Source organism: Pogona vitticeps, chromosome 3 (assembly GCF_051106095.1).
Source record: "Pogona vitticeps strain Pit_001003342236 chromosome 3, PviZW2.1, whole genome shotgun sequence".
Lineage (NCBI taxonomy): Eukaryota > Metazoa > Chordata > Lepidosauria > Squamata > Agamidae > Pogona > Pogona vitticeps.
In genome coordinates, this window is record NC_135785.1 from 66,083,582 (window position 1) to 66,100,863 (window position 17,282).

At 40.6% G+C, this 17,282-nt stretch overlaps 1 protein-coding gene across 2 annotated transcripts in view; it reads left to right on the forward strand.

The window, feature by feature from the left end:
- The first annotated feature begins 1,059 nt into the window (after positions 1 to 1,059).
- Positions 1,060 to 17,282, forward strand: part of SLC18A2 (solute carrier family 18 member A2) — a 38,423-nt gene continuing 22,200 nt past the window's right edge. The window contains exons 1-4 of one of the 2 annotated variants that reach the window (XM_020779960.3): positions 1,060 to 1,199; positions 3,980 to 4,130; positions 12,139 to 12,499; positions 17,150 to 17,208. In XM_020779960.3, coding sequence (XP_020635619.2) covers positions 4,010 to 4,130; positions 12,139 to 12,499; positions 17,150 to 17,208 — 541 coding nt within the window. In that variant the 5' untranslated portion in view covers positions 1,060 to 1,199; positions 3,980 to 4,009. Of the gene's footprint in view, positions 1,200 to 1,579; positions 1,710 to 3,979; positions 4,131 to 12,138; positions 12,500 to 17,149; positions 17,209 to 17,282 lie in introns of those variants that run through there. The other variant, XM_072995492.2, reaches the window with a different exon arrangement.

The following is a 17,282-nucleotide window of genomic DNA, read 5'->3' on the forward strand; positions in this document are numbered from 1 at the left end:
ATGGACATGAGAAACAGTCGATTCTGGATGCATTGAAGACCTAAGAGTGAGAGACAACTCAAATTCAAAATTTGGTCTCTCTCTCTCTCTCTCTCTCTCTCTCTCTCTCTCTCTCTCTCTCTGTGTGTGTGTGTGTGTGTGTGTGTGTGTGTGTGTGTGTGTGTGAGAGAGAGAGAGAGAGAGAGAGAGAGAGATCTTCAGTGTGATTGTTGAAACACTCTTGCTTGAAAACAAACAAATTTGATTTTTTTTGCTTTGTTGACATCTTTAGGACTAGTAAATAATTTTTGTTGTAAACAATATTTGAATGTCAGCACAAGCTTAACAACAGAGGATATTTAATTTAAACACTGCAAATAGGCGATATGACTAGAAATTAATATTTTGCAAATGGAAAAATCATAGAAAGAATTCATAATTGCAAGATGCAAATGTCTCTGTAAAAATGGAAATAAGTATTTGGTAATTTGTCTGAAACCCTTTTCAGCTGTCTGTCTTGCATGTTGCAAGAATTAATGCATACCCGTGACAATTTTTAAAAAACGAAAAGTCCTTTTTGGTCCAGGAGAAAATCTTCCTTTCCCAAAATTTACGACTGTGCTCGATCCTGATAAAAGCATTGCCTAAGCATGAATTTGGACCATTACCGTCTGAAATGTGTTAGGGGCACTGGGTGGTCCATTGACACTTTGAAACGGAGGCTTTGTTTCCTTTTAAACAAGTTTATTTAATTTGAAAAATCCTTGTGCTTTAACGAAGCGCCCAACCTGGCGCCCCCCCCCCACCTGGCTTCTAAATGTTTGCACGACGCCTTCCGAGGCTGACGAAAGGGAGGCGCTGCTATTAAGGACAAGCGCGGCGGAGGTGAAGACCGCCAGCCTCCCTATTCACGGAGTCCCAGTGAGGGAGACGCCGGCAAAACCCAGCTCGCTGAAGGAGCGGAGCTCTTTGCACATTTTCCCTTCCGGGGGTTTATCGCCGGCACAGCAGCTGCATCAGCCGCAGCCGCGACAGGGCCATCTGCGCGCCAAGCGGGGGCTTTCATGACTTCTCCCTGCCGCCCCAAACCGACCCCAAAGCGCCTCAGGATCTGCGAGGCAGCCGAGCCCTCTGAGGGGCCTCCTCCTCGCCTTTGTGGGTGTGTTCGGTGCCGTCCAGTCGGAACCCAGTTATAGTGACCCTAATAGGGCTAGTTCGAGGTAAGTGAGATATTTAAGGAGTGGTTGTACCAGTGCCATCCCTATCCCAGAGCGTCCCCGTGGCTGAGCGGGGACTCGGCCCCACTACCCCAAGCTGGGAATCTTCCTTGCCTGCGCACGGGAGGTATCCTGCCCGCCCTTGAACTAAGTTTTGGTGGCGGCGGTGGGATTTGGGGTGACTGAACAGAGGGCGCGCATTAAAAGAGGGCGAGCGGAAAAGCCAGCCAGCCGGCGAGGAAACGCTCCGCTTGACGGCGTGCCTGCCTGCCTGCCTGCCTGCCTGCCTGGGGCGCCCGGTGTCCTAAAGGAGTCGTGAGGGGAGCGATAAGGATCAGGCGTGACGTCAAGGAGGAGTCTGGCAAGTGGCGCTGCTGCCTAGAGGCGAGCCGGGCTCGTGGGAGTTCTGGCCGAGCCCAGGCAGCCGGGCGGAGGGGGACGGCGGCCGCTCGAGCGCCCGGGAAGGAAGCCTCGCCCGCCCAGGAAGGCTAGCGGAGAGCAGCGAAGAAAGAGGCAAGCCCGTGGCCGGGGTGGGGTAGGGCGCGGGGGTGGGGCAGGGGTGTGTGTCTCGACTTCGAGTCGAGGGAGAGGGAGAAGGCGGACAGGGAGCTGGGTGGGCGGGGGTGGGAGAGGGGGCGCTTGTGGGGGGAACGGTTTGGGGGAGAGGCCGAGGGGAGGGGCGGGAAGCAGGGCAGAAGTGGAACAGGAGTTGCGAATGGGGGCTGTAGTGGCTCTACCCCGGGGTGGAACTGCGGGACAGCGACGGGGTGATGGATGGTGGCGGCAAAGGAAGAGAGTTGGGACAGCGAGGACGCGATGAGGGCAGTGAGGGCAGCAAGGAGATTAGGGAACGCTGGAGGCCGTTCGAAGTGAGGGGACAGCCTGAAAACTGGTCTGGAAGAACACATCTCCGCTCCCTTGGTTCCGATGGCTCCTTTTTTAAAAACAGAAAACAGACTAGGGCATCTAGGACCTATAAGCTGTGGGGAAAGTGGGGGGGGGGGGTTACAAGAGCTTGTACATTTCGCGTGGATCGGGGGAGTCTCATCTCCAAATTGCAAGGGCGTGCGTGCCCCGTTACTCTGCCATGAGCCACCTGTGGTTATCAGCATGCGACGCAACACTAAAGGCGAGTGAGTGATCCATTGACCTGGGACACAATGCAGCGATGGCATAAGAGCTCAGAGCTTCTGATTTGGAATAAGAGAGAGTTTGAAAAGCATGCCCAGAGTGCATGTTCTTCACTCACTGGCTGCCATCTAGAATCAGGAGGCAATGCTTCTAGGACTGAGTGTGCACTTCCATGTGGGTTTGATTTCTGACATCATTTCAGACAGCAGTGGGAAATGGGCACCGTAGGCTTAGTGGCTTGCAAAGGCAAAACAGAGGAAGGTAGTTTGTGTGAAAATCAAGTAACTTCTTCGGATTTTTTAAAATCATAAAATATGTTTCATGTAGTAGTAATCTTTCTAACAAACAGAACACCCACCACTTGTGCTGCCGCCACATGAGTGGGAGTGAGGCCGAAAAATAAACAGATGGAGCAGAACACAAGAAACCCATTTCATGGCTCTATGCCATGAGATAATGATTGCAGGTTACTTTGCAGTGAGATCTACCAGGTTAATTGGTGGGCAGTTTAAAGGGAGAAGGCATACAGGGTTAAGGGGTTTATAACCAAAAAGCCACTTTGTACAAATAGCATACTCATATTGTGCCTTATATGTGGAAAACACTGCTTCTGCCTGTTGAGCAAGACAAAGTTGTTAAATTTCCCTCAGTTGCAGGCCAATAAACCTTGCTCAGGATGAGATACTTGGTAAGACTCTGTAGGGGATGGTGATGCTGTAGATTTGCTTAGCGTTGTTTTATGTGTTGTCTTTTCCTCTGAGCTGAAACTATAAAAGTAGATCTGAAATCTTGGGAGGAGGTTGGACCTGGTTTTATGAAACAGAATACCTGTAGGGGTTTCTTTTCTTTTCTTTTTTAACCTGTAGGGGTTTCTGAAAAAGCAAATGTTAGTAAAATGTATGTGTACTTCCAGCCCCAGCTATTTGTTATTTATTCAAACTTGCTGGAATGGATTAAACAAACTGGAAGCTGAGGCTTTTCAGAGATGAAGGGAAAGAAATCGCAAACCATAGAACTTCCTAGATCTGGGAGAATGTGATTTTAAAAAAATTTTGTTATAAGAATTTAAAAAGATTCTTCTAAGAAAGTAGAAAGAACACATTTTCCTTGGATATATTGGATACATAGTGATCATTCATGAAGAATATTACAGATGGAATGATACACGCCTTATGTTTTTTGTTTAGGGGACTATATGTGCAGGACTTATTAGGAGAGAAGTAAAATGAGGCAGAGAGACCTAGAACTTTTAGCAGTTCATTCAATGTGCATATTTGATATTGGGGAAACTGTATTCAATTCTAGCTCTATTTTATTCATTTTTATTTAAAACATTTAAATAAAGACCTGCACAGCTTCTTGGATTTTTTTCTGTATGAAATAATAGAAATGGAAACACTGATGACTCATTGATTGGAATAATCAGATGAGTCCATTGCTGATCACAGGGGGAAAAACTATCATTTAGGAATGGCCATTGCCCCCCTCCCTTTATTATGTACCAGAATGAAAGAAAAGCAAATATTTCTTATTTTTGTGGTAGCAGTTCAGGAATTACATTCTCTTTTAAGAAGACTACCATGGAAAAAGAGGCCATGATGCTGTTTTAATTCTGGATTTGGGTTAACATATCCTTTTTCTAATGTTTGCAGTATAAGCCATTACTCAAGGGAAACAAGACCATGGCTTGGAGTGAATTTGCTGTCCTCAGTTGGCTCAGAGAGAGTCGACAATCCCGGAAATTAATCTTGTTGATTGTGTTCATTGCTCTACTCTTGGACAACATGCTGCTTACGGTAGTTGGTATGTAGATTTTCCCAAAAAAATCCTGTATTGTATTTATTTATTTAACTAACATTTAAGCATTTTTATTTATTTAAAATAAATAAATGTAGGCTAAAATGAATGACATTGTTGTGGAACTGCATAAATCGTGTCAGCATTAGACTTCTTTTTACTACAATTATTATAATAGATTTGCTTTTCTATATGTTTTCACAAACCTTTGTATGATTCTTTGGATGAAACACCATTCGTAAGCGTAAAATACAAGAATACCAGTTTCTGTTTAAAAATATCTACAGCAGTTTCCTTTGTTTGTGGTTTTGCAAACTGAAATGACAGAGGAGATAAAAATTTAGATGTGTGTTTCCTTTTGATATTTTTTTTCTTTATTCTTATGATATTATGTAGGGTCACAGCATTTAGTCACAACAGATCAGAAAAATGTGGGCACATTTTATTTAAATGATAGAGCTGTTAATTGTCATCATTCATGGCCAGAATGTATCCCCCCTTCCCATAAAGATGGGATTCTATTTGATTTCAGTAACATATTATCAATACTACACTTATTGGGATGTATCTATATATGCACTTACCCCATGGTAAACTTTTCTTAAATTGATATGCTGTTGTCTGTACATAAGAGCAACTCTGTAATGAGGTTTATCTTGGAATAGCGCAATAACTCTGCTTTGAATCAGTTGTAGTAAGGCAGGTGGTCTCAAATCATCTACTCTGTAGCTATTCTAAAGAATTTACCTTATGAAATGAGACTGCACAGAAAAGATTTAATACAGTATAAGTCACTTGTAAGAGATGGAGTGAATTGCTACTCTTCTTGGACAACAACCTCCCTGCAGTTCCATAAACCTGTGAATGAGAGAAAGTATGACAAAAGATGACCTTATTAAGAGACATCAATTAATATCCCTAGATTTGAGGAAGACAGTCTAATGAAGTGTTTTCATATGTGCATATAAGGTATCTAAACCAGGTTGAATTAAACTAGATGATTTTGAAAACTTGTGGTGTAAACAATTAAAGAGGAACAATCCAGTTTCTAAAATGTAAATTAAATTTATCCCGTAAAATGTTTATCATTTAAAATGAAATCTTAATCTAAGGTACTATATATACATTTTTAAAATAGCTGAAATCCTTTTGTACAACTCCACGAGTGCAATGGGAACATTGTAATCAGCTTCAGTAAATCACTGCTGATTGAAGACTTCCTCTCAGATTTTCAGTGTGTATGCATCTTTTATACACTACAACAAAGGCATGTGCCACCCAAAGTTACTAAAGGACGTCTTTAATCAGTGGCAGTCTGTGCATTCCTGTTCTGTACATGCAGCTATGCAACAGGATTTCAGCCTATATGTGCAAGGCAATTGTTTTCATATTTCTTTCATTTTGGTTTTTTCCCCATATTTTGGTGTACTGCCCCTCTCATTTTACATGAAAGCATCTTCTGAGTTCCCAGTTTGTGTATCCCCATTTGTGTTTTATCAGACTTCAAAAGCCATAAAGAATAATTGAAAGCTATTCCAAAAGAGCAGAGACTAGGTAATGGAGAAACAATCTACTCCAAAAAGAGGAAACAGTGCATGGGAAATACAATCACGATCAGATATATGGAGGCACCCCAACTCTCTACAAGTAGTACACATAAAGCAAAATATACTTCAGTCACCCACCCAATTCAAAAAGCAGCAAAGCACCCAAAATTAGAAAAGATGAAACAACAGTATGAGTGCAATGCCATCCACTTAGTGCTACAGATTTCCTAGTCCTAAGCAGCACAATAGGAAAAAAGCAAGGAAGCAGCCAGCCAGCCAGATACTGGCTGGCTGGCACAGCCATATACTAAAGCAGCCAACAAGAATGCAATATCAAGAACAACAAGAGATAAATGCCCCAAGCTGTGCCTAAAGAACAACCACCACCCACACAGCCACTGGCACACTGGCACAATCATAAAATCCACACCTGATGCATACCCACCCACAGAAGCTCAAAAAGCAGCCCCTCCACCCCCATAGAATAAATACACAATAATTAGTCATATAGCAAATTTTTAAAAAATCAATCAACCACACACACGCACACACAGAAAAATAGCAAAAAAAGAAAAAAGAGACCCCCTCTCCCAAAAACCAAGAAAAGGAAGGAAATACAGTCAAAAGACCAAAGAGGGGAAAACCTCCATAGAAACTGTAGGAAGAGGGGTGTTTCCAAAACTTAATCCCAAGGCGGCTTGCTGGTATAGGCAGGCTGCCTGGCAGCAGTAAAATCGTTGTCATCATCATCAAAAAATGGGGAAAAATTCTCCCCGAAAAATCAAGGAAGAAAGAGGAAAGGATTCGGTATGAAGATACAGCAGGCAGGGAGGCAGCAAATGAAGAGGGCACCAGGAGCGCAGCACAAAGCAATTCCCCCCCCCCCCAAAAAAAATCACAGCTCAAGCAAAGAGCACTGCTTACTGGGATTTTACAGATTTAAAATTCCAGCTCCCGCTAGATGGTCTCATTAGCTGATGACAGCCCTTGCAATGGTATTGGATGAAACATTTCTCAGGCTATTTGAAAGATAAGAGGTAAAAGGGCACCAAATGTTTACATGAATGAGGAAATATGAAAGAAGCATAAAGTGTTCATGTACCCCCCTCTCGTAAATATGAATTATGAGACTTCTTGTTCAGTAGTTGCCATTATGCGAAAGAGAGCCTTTTTGTGTTTTGGTACTAAAGGCCCATCCCTACCTATATGTACTTTCTTTAAACTAAACCCAGCATCTTTTATAAGAAGCCAGGTTGTCTCTCTCACTCTAGGCCTTCCATTGTCAGGGAAAGAATTTCTTCTTCAGGCAGGTTTTTAACCAGCAAGTGTCTCAGGCATGCTCTTTGAAAGTATTTTACAGATACAGTATTTAAATGTTTCAAAATAGTTTTTACTCTTAGTTTTAATCTTAATATATGTTTAATTGCCCTTAATACAATATTGATATAGCATTTTAACTCAATTGTTTTATAATTTTGGTTGTTGTTAGCTGCCTTGGGTCCCCTATGGGCAGAAAGGAAACAAACAAACAAATAAATAAATGCTGAGTAGATTCAGCCATAATTGAGTGCTATCTTTTATGTGCATCATAGTTAAGAACTCATTCCATGGTGGGAGTTTCCAAATTTATAATAGTTCCTTGTTTGCATTTTTTCCCCACTTACTGAAGACTAGGTTTCACTTTGACATTCACTGTGCAGTAGCCTGTTGAGCTGATGAGATATCTCTAACCTATGCTTTTTCTATAGTTTGTGAATTAAGTCATAAACAATACATCAATGGCAACATTCACATATACCCCTAAATGAGCTTTAGTGGGACATGGATTGATGCAATCCCTCCTCCTTCTTCCAGGTGTCTAAAACCAGGGCTTTGGATATTTGTGCTTTTCTTTCCCATAACCATGGTTTATGTCATCTGATATGACAAACTACAGTTAATACTATGATTAAACTGTGGTTTCTGAAGTTGGCTTTTTTGAAATTGACCATAGTAAGTTTTAACCATGTGCCCCAGTTACAATATCATGAGAAGCTGTGGTTAAAGGATGGGAGAAACAAAACCTTACAAGTCCTCTTGGCTATGCAGGAAGGGGAAAAGTGGGTGGATGCATATGAAGGTCCTAGATTTGCTTCAGTTTATGTACATTGTCATAAGCCATGGGTTAGCATGGCATCTGAATGTAGCCATTATTAGCCCAAAGTGTGTGGGGTTTTTTTAAACTACCGTAGTATCAAACTATTGTTTCAGAACCTGGCTTGCTTGCCTGAAACACACAACTATTCTAGGCATTCTCAGTCCAGACATTAAAACAAATCAAGATTCCATGTTATACCTTAATCTGGCCATTGATTAAGCATATATTTAAACTCAAAGAAGTGTGTGTGGACTTCATAATAAATCATAGTGTTTCATGACTGGAATGAATTTCTGTAAGTATCAAGTTTGCACACTTTTCCTTTCTCTCTTTTCAGCTGATGTAGTCATGAAAATGAGTTTGGAAGCTTTCAGTTTCTTTCTTTTCCCTCTTTTGGTTATCCATAGTTTTAGCATTATGTCTGAGCCATGGTTTCAACATTTTGTTTTAAACAAGTCAGCTTCATAATCCATGGACTGAAGTTGTTTGTTTCAATAGTTAAGATGAAACACAGTTTGTTGGGAGTTGGATGAAATAACAAACCTTTGTTTATCATAACAACACACCCACTACAAAAAACATGCTGATCACCATAATCACCCAATCTCCTGAAAAGGACAAAAGCTGATCCCACAGCTATAAATACTCAACTAGCACAGACAGGGTTCTGGCTCCTGTCCTCTGAAGATGCTAGCCACAGAGACTGGTGAAATGTTAGGAAGAAAAATCCTCAGAACATGGCCAAACTGCCCGAAAAACCTACAACAACCATAGCCAAACACTGTTTGTGATTATCTGGAAAATCAGAATATGAAACTATGACTTGGGGTTGCAAACTATGTGACAGTGTGTGTGTGTTTCGGTTTCTGCACACTGATTTTTTACACTATTTGAACAAACACAATTTTTGCATGTGAGTGTGCTTGCATGTATACAAATAGAGTCTAACAGAAATCCTTACCATGACAATTGTTTCTGTCTCTAAGTGTCGGATGAAAAAAGCAGAAAGCCTGTGTGATCAGAGATTAATGCTCCGCAGTAGTATAAGTCTTTTTAAATGTACATGTTTCATTATACTGATTGTAGAAATCAGTATAGTATAGGCATCCTTCAGTCTCGAGAGACTATGGTAACATGCTCTGAATTGAGGAGTGTCCTCTCCAGAGCATGAAGCCCGGGTAAGGTAATATGGAGGATAGGCTGTTACCCAAGCAGCAGATCCCCCCTCTCCACGTTGCTGAAATGGTCCAATGGAAAGGCAAGAGCCAATACAGCTGGTTCCAGCAACGTCGCAGGAGTTGGCATAACGACACATGCTGCCTTCGGGACTCCAGCTCCGGATTTTGCCTCGAGGTTAACTCCTGAAGCCTTTTCCATGAGTGGATATAGCCACAAGGCAGTGGAGGTTTGAAATTGGAGTTTTCCTTCTCCTAGATGGGCTGCCTTCCATGGCTGACAAGCCCCACCTACCCGGCCTGCTCTTTAATGGTGCAAAAATATGATCTGATCCTTAAAACTTTCCTAACTCCAAGGCTTGTGCAAATCTAATTGGCTTTCCTATTTACCATATTAAGGCCAGAGATACAATTTGAGAATTTCGCACGCCGTTAGGCGCGCTGTCCTGGGACATGCTCTTTTAGAGCAGGAAGTCCCACCCCTAGGCCCCACCCCCAGGCCATGTGGTCAGGAGACAAAAAGAAAGCCCAAGGAAAAAAAACCTCAGCAAGGCATCCATGCAAACAGACCTGGCCTTCGCCCTCAGCCCAGATTCCTAGGGAAAAGAGTCCAGGGTCCTGGGACATGCTCTTTTAGAGCAGGAAGTCCCACCCCTAGGCCCCACCCCCAGGCCATGTGGTCAGGAGACAAAAAGAAAGCCCAAGGAAAAAAAAACTCAGCAAGGCATCCATGCAAACAGACCTGGCCTTCGCCCTCAGCCCAGATTCCTAGGGAAAAGAGTCCAGGGTCCTGGGACACGCTCTTTTATAGCAGGAAGGCCCACCCCTAGGCCCCACCCCCAGGCCATGTGGTCAGGAGACAAAAAGAAAGAAATCAATTATTCGCTAAAATCCCATTGCTTAGTGCATGCAACTCAAGTAGACCAATTGAATCAATAGAACTTATGGAGGAGTTAACTCACCAAATTCCCACTGATTCAATGGGCCTACTCTAGTTGTGACTTACTGTATTTTTCTGTGTCTAAGATGCCCCCATGTATAAAACACCCCCCACTTTTCTAACTCAAAATTAAGAAATCTAAGTGGGGCTTAGCAAATGTAGGGTAAAAAGGATCAAAGTGCTGCAGGATGGCTTTGATCCCTGCTTTCTCCCTTTGTGCTAAGCCCCGAGTGGCTTATCAAAAGGAGGGGAAAAGGGATCAAAGCAATTCCATGACTGCACAATCATTTTGATCCCTTTCCCCCTTATAAAGCTACAGGATTGCTTTGATCCTTCCCCCTGCTTTTGCTAAGCCCCATGGTACTTAGCAAGCAGAAGGGAAAGCAGGGATCAAAGCCATCCTGCAGCACTTTGATCCCTGCTTTCCTTTTGCTAAGGCTTAGCATGTGGAGGGGAAAGCAGGGATCAAAGCCCTGCAGGATCACTTTGATCCCTGCTTTCCCCTCCACTTGTTTTTTTCTCCTCAGCTTACTTCCAGGTATAAGACAACCCTCAATTTTTAGTCCTAAGATTTTAGACAAAAGTATCGTCTTATACAGTACATGGAAAAATATGGTATTATCCTAAACAACATGCTTCTCTAAAGCAATTTTTTATATAACTTTAGGCTGCTTTTCACAAGATACCATACAAAATAAAACATAATAACATCATTTATATTGTTTTTTCTTGTTCATTTATATCCACTTTGATCTAAACTAATTTTCCTAAGGGCTGACTTAGAAAATACATTTTAATAAATAAAGTACATATTTTAAAGTTGTATTTACAGAACCCCTGCATGCATCCATTGATGTAGTCCCTCCTCCTCTGTCAGTGTTCCTATTCAATATCCAAGAAGGTTTTAAAAGACAGGAGAATTTGGAGGAGGGGGAGGGCAGAGATTTAACTCTTTGCTTGGAGACCCAAAGGATGCTGCCTTTCCGTCAGATCAGAAAAAAAGCCCAGGTTTCTAAACCCAAGAGCGGGAACAGCAGCAGCAATGAAAAGAAAGGAAAACATTTGCATTGATTAGTTGCCCTTCTTATTGGCCATCCAACGTTTCCATGAAGCTCCTAAAGAGCTAATGAGTGGAAAAAGGTGGGTGGGGAAAGGTATAGTAATATGACGAGACGATGATGGCAGGGTTGAGATCCAGGTGGTGTGGAAACCTGATGTGATTAAACTGATAGTGATGAGATTGTAAATATTCCCTGATTAGGGGAATTGATAGCCAGTTGATCTGGCTGTGCTGTTGCCGCTACTGGGCTCAGAAAATGAAACTGAGTGTGAAAGGAATTGACCATCTTTACCCTGTGAAGAGAACGGCTGTTCGGATCTGGCCATTTGTCTTCATCATCTTGCCATCAGTTCTTAATACATGGAGGCCATGTCCATTTCTGGAAGGACTGCTTTCTGATCTGAAAGGCTTTCCCAAGTACATGGTGTACAGGGGCCTTTTTTTTATTTACCTGGTAATGAAGGAAATTGTTTAGGTGCTCTCCAGTTTACTTTTCATGTTTTCTACTAGACTGAATGCAGGTGAACTCTGGCACGAATTGTGCAAACCATGTAGACGAGATCACAGGAGAGCATTAGTAGCATTGAGTTCCTACCTTTTAAGAAGTGGGGAGGGCTTTTATCTCTCTGGCACCTGTGCTCTCCCAATGATAGATGCAAGGTAGGAAGAAAGGTTTCAGATTTTAAATTGCTTTGGAACTTTCTGAAAATAAGTGATAAATGGTTTAGCTGATTACATAGTTATAAATTAGTTATTTCTCAATGTTTTCTGGTGAAGGGTTTTATACAGACTGAAAAATAGCATAATTTTTACTCATAGGAATGTAGGATAATGGGAAGCTGTCTTACTCTGAATGAGACAATTGGTTCTTCTAAGCCCCAGATTAGCAGTGAAGAATAGCAAGGGCTTCCGAAGCTATCGAGCAGAATTCTTTCCTAGTCCTACTTGGAGGCCTGCCATCCAAGTACAGGTTAGACACTGCTCAGCTTAACACATCAGATGAGACTGGGTGAGTTCAGGATGGCAGGAACTATATGGTATATGTATGTTGGTGGGGTGTACTTGGCTCAATAAAAGTTTAGATGCATAATTATTTATTTAAGATTTTGATGATGGCTTTGGTATATCACATATTTATTCTGTTTGCTTTTTCAGTGCCCATTATTCCCAGTTACTTATACAGCCTTAGACATCTGAAAAATGCTACAGAAATCCAAACTGTTAGACCAGAAACACCTTCATTAAGTCTGGACAGTTTTCAGAGGATCTTCTCCTATTATGACAACTCCACAGTGATTACTGGAAATTATTCAGAAGGAATAAGATCAGTAGATAACTATCATGCGCAGACAGAGCAAATGGTAGTAAATATGACTAAGACACCGTCGTCGTCATCTGACTGCCCTAAAGAAGATAACGACCTACTAAATGAAAATGTGCAAGTTGGTTTGCTTTTTGCTTCCAAAGCAACTGTGCAGCTCCTCACTAACCCTTTTATTGGGCCAATGACAAATAGGTATGCTTTTTCTCTTAAGTACTAAAGTGATCTGTCATTTAACATTGCTCTGTCATTTTGTATATCTGAATTTCAGACAGAGGTTCGTCTTGTTCCTTTAACTATTCTTGTTATGTTCCCATTGCACATGTGGACTCCTTTTACTTTTATATGTATTCGAACAGGAAGTCTCTAATAAACCACAGTATCTTCTTAAATAACAGGGCCTTCTGTGAAGTACAGTAGTTGTCAGTTACTTTTAATGATTTTCGGTTTCATATCCTTTGTATGCCTTGTGTGGTGTCCTTTTTTTGGTGAAAGCTTTTGTGTAAAGAGCAAACTCCTTTTGAACCAAGGCAAATACCAGAATATGAGAACTAAAAATGAAGCATGGGTGAGATCTAGACACTCCTTGTAATCCTTCCTGAATCTGCAGTCACTCCTGTTGTGTGATGTGTAGACCCAGACTGGTTCAGGAGTGCCTGGGGATTCAGTAAAGATTAAAAGGAAGGTGTAGATACAATAATGGACCAGTAGAAAAAGTGTCAAGCAGCTCAGCCAGGAAATCACAATATTATAGTTTCCCAGTATCAGGTGTATCAATGCATAGACCTCTAGGTCTACCCGAATCATCCGACAAAGCCAGCAGGGGCAGCTGAGGGGACTGACGCCGAGGGAGGCCCGGAAGGAGAAAACAAGAAACCGGGCCTTCTCGGCGGTCGCCCCTCAGCTGTGGAACACACTCCCCACTGAAATTCGGCTGGCACCCTCGCTGGGTGTTTTCAAAACTCAACTAAAAACCTGGTTATTCAAACAGGCCTTCCCCCCAGTCAACTAAGTAATTTTTTCTTTTTCTTTTTTTCCCCCTCTTGTTTCTTGATTTTTGCCACCTTGTATTATATATGTTATACTGTATGCTGTTTTAATGTGTTTTAACTTATGTAAGCCACCCCGAGTAGATGTTGTCTAGAAGGGCGGGGTAAAAATCGAATAAATAAATAAATAAATAAATAAATAAATAAATAAATAAATAAATAAATAAATAAATAAATAAATAAATAAATAAATAAATAAATAAATAAATAGTTTCGATTCCAATTTGCCAATTCAAAGGACAGTTCAGTTCAGTTTGATCCAGTGTGGAGGCCACCTGATTTGAACTCAGTTCTGAATTTGAAACTAGAATCAAAAACAAAAATTCCATGCCTCCTCCAGGTCATCATTATAAGTCAATAAGCAATTGTAACTTTTTATCAGTCTGAATTTGGATGACATTCACAGGAATAATAGTTTCTTGTATGGAAAGTTTGCATATCAGATTACTGACAAATGGGAATAGGGATTGTTGTGGTTCATGCCTTTAAATGTTGAATGTTTTGATTAAAGGAATTGCCATTTTTAAAATTTCTTCATGGGACTGAATTAAATTTCCAGGGATAGTTGTCTCTACTGAATGGGTAAGGCATAATAGGTTTCTAATGAAGAAGTGGAGATAGCTTTGTGCAAGACCAGCCCTTCCACTTTGAGCATTTCAAAAAAAAGAAAAAGGATGTGATCCCCCATTATATTTTTGTGTAGAAAATTGTTATGTAAATGGCATACAGCACACAGGTGAATCTAATTATGAAATCTAGGATGTATGTGATTCTCTGAGGTTTGGTAAACACATGCACAAACCCCAGACCTCTAGAATCTGTCTCTCCCCTGATATACTGAGATAGAGCCCACCCACAAAACCAGAGCCTGCTTCCTCTCCCTTTTGTTTTCCTTTTTCATCTGTGAAGAGCAGAGTGATAAATATACTGTATCAGTTTCTGTAGCTATACCATCTGAGGCTCTGGGAACATGATTCCTAGAAAGCTTAAATTCTGATTAAGTTCCTCACAGAACTGCCTCAGTTTGTACTTCTGAACCAGCCTGAATTGATTTAGTTGAATCTGAACATATACCTAGTATCAAAGTCAAAAACAAGCACACAAAAACCAGCAGTAACAAAATCCAGTAAAACACCACTGTTAGCTACCGCTACTAAGTGCTGCCTCTGATGCACAATAATACTTGGTGGAGATACCCTCAGTGTTAGTCATTCAGGAAAAGCGCCAATCAGCAAGGCGCTCACTGGGACGCTGCTATAATGATTCTGTCTTCCCCCATAGCAATAACTTAGACACAGGATCACTGTCTAAGACATAAATTATCTGCTAAAGTGTTTTCCTCATACTTCAGTGAGCTATTTTATAAAGTGTGTAGCCCTCAATCATTATAAATCAATACAATTTAGCTACCCTGAGTTAAATACCATTGCTATAAGAGTGCTGCAATGGAATAAATTCTGTATCTATGAATTGTTTCTCATATATGTTATTAGTACATGTTTTATAAATTATAAATGACTATAGGGGAGGTTCAAAGCATTTTGTTATTTGGGGTAGAACAGCAAATGGAACCCATCCTCTGAAGTCAAAGTCATGGTACAGAAGAGCTAAGGACAAGTCAGTTGTTTTTATATCTGAGGGGGAATATCCCAAGGATCTCTCACCTAAAAATATAATATATAATAATACTAAAATAATAACAAAATTAAGCTATCAGTCCCAGCTAGGGTAGACTAAATGAATGAATGAATGAATGAATGCGTAGAGTAGAAGAAATTTGACTTGGTTAAGTCAACAGTTCCCATTGATTCTGTAGTTGGGACTAATATACGTTGTCTTAATGGCTAAAACCTTGTTCAGTATCTTTACAATGCATAAGGCTGATGACATCATCAGCACTGGTGATTTTTTTCAGAAATAAAATATTTCTGATTATTTCTGCCTAGGATTTGAAGCACTCTTGGGATCTCTTTCATGGTGAGGAAGCCATTAGGGGCTGCAGGATGGTATGTGTATCGGGAGTCCTTAATTTCCCAAAAAGAAAAAAACACAAGAGATGTGTTTTGCTACTGGCAGCAATGTTTGGAAATTAAACACTTCTTTGCCCTACCCCACAGCCCCAATGGCTTCCCCACAACAAAAGGGATCCCATTGGAACCTTGGGACTTTCAGTGGTGATTGGAAGTTTTTTTTTTTTAAGTTTTGGAAATTTATCATGGTTGATGGTGTCATCAGCCTTATGCAGTGTAGCTGAATGAACAGGATTTGACACATTGTTATTGACCACAATATCTGCTGCTGGAAGCTACTGCTTCCCTCTGTCTAATGGGAAAAAATTATAAAACATTGGTATTAGGTAAACAATAAAATTGGTAATTATGATGAGAATTTCGAATCAAAGTGATCTGTGATCTACAAAGTGGGCTTGAATTTACAGACCACTCTGATGACTGTATTGTAGAACAGCTGTGTTTCGAGGACAATATATGTAACCACTTTTTGTGATGAAGATTATCAGTGGCGTTTTATGTAAAATGCACTGATTTATGTAAAATCAGTGCATTTCTTGGTACTATGTAGTCCCAGAGAATTAGGAGCTCTTCTCTCCCTTCAGGATTTAGCTGTTGAAAATGGAGACACAGCCGATATGTTAAACTGAGCTTGCTTGAGTTGCTTGAGCTATTTATGTTTTGTTTATTACCTATTGTGTTAGATCAGATCATTTTATGTTATTTGATCTTCCTCAAATCTCATGAATACTGTGCATTAATAGTCTAAAATTTGAAATAAACATATGAGACAAAACCTAAAATATTTAGTGTACTATGCTGGATCTAACTTAATGTCAGCACCTGTAATTCCCATTGATTTCCAGTGGAAACGTGTTTGTGTAAATCTTCCCCTGACATCTGCACAATTAAAAAAAACTTTTTTGGATCATGCGGTTTCTTTCAGATATTAATAAAAATAAGAGCACAAGTGAAACTAATTTGCCACATAACAGAAGAATCCTGAATTATTAGAAGTGGTTTCTTTTTTCCACTTTAATTGACCTAAATTTACTAGGTTGTCTACTTAGAGTAGACCCTCTGAAACCATTGCTAAATCATGATCAACATTACTTTAGCTGGAACTACTAATTAAGTTTGACTTCAAGACAAAATTCAAAGATTTGTTTCACTTCATGATCTTATTAAGTACCATTCTTATCACTAGACAGTTGGTAGTCTGGGATGAATCTTATCACACACTTTTTCCAGATTATTTGTACTCTGCCAGGCATTGTCCACTTTTCCTGAAGCCAGGAAAGTTCTAGTCTAATATATTCTATCTAAATATGATTTTTAAAAGCATTTGGGAGTCTGAGCTGCTCCACCTTTACTACTAGTGAGTGAAAGCGTAATCATTTTTTCCAGGCAATTATATTGAGAAATATATTGCCCTAAAGCTTTCCGTACATCAGAAAAATTAGCACCTCAAGATGAAACTCTCATCCACACACAGAGTGGGCTGTTGAGAATTGTTCTCAGGATCCAGTTTTTCCCTGTAATGTTTAATAGATGAAATATGTGCTGTTTTGCCCTATTGAGAACCTGTGATCTATAGGGTGCAGTGAATACTGAGGACATCTGGATCTTTACTATTGTTGCCGCTGAATGACCAGGGAGTGAAAGACAGACTACTGGGAAGGAAATGTAAAATGTAAATAATTTTTTAAAAGAATGATATTTCCTGCTGTCTAGGAGAATATGCTTTGGAAACCAAAATAACGGTCTTTTGTTTTGTTCTCTTCCAGAATAGGCTATCAGATCCCCATGTTTGCTGGCTTCTGCATCATGTTTATTTCAACAGTTAGTAAGTTATCTTTGTTTATCTTTTCCATCTACATCCTCAGGTGCTGTGGGAAGGAAGGACAGTACAAAGGAAGC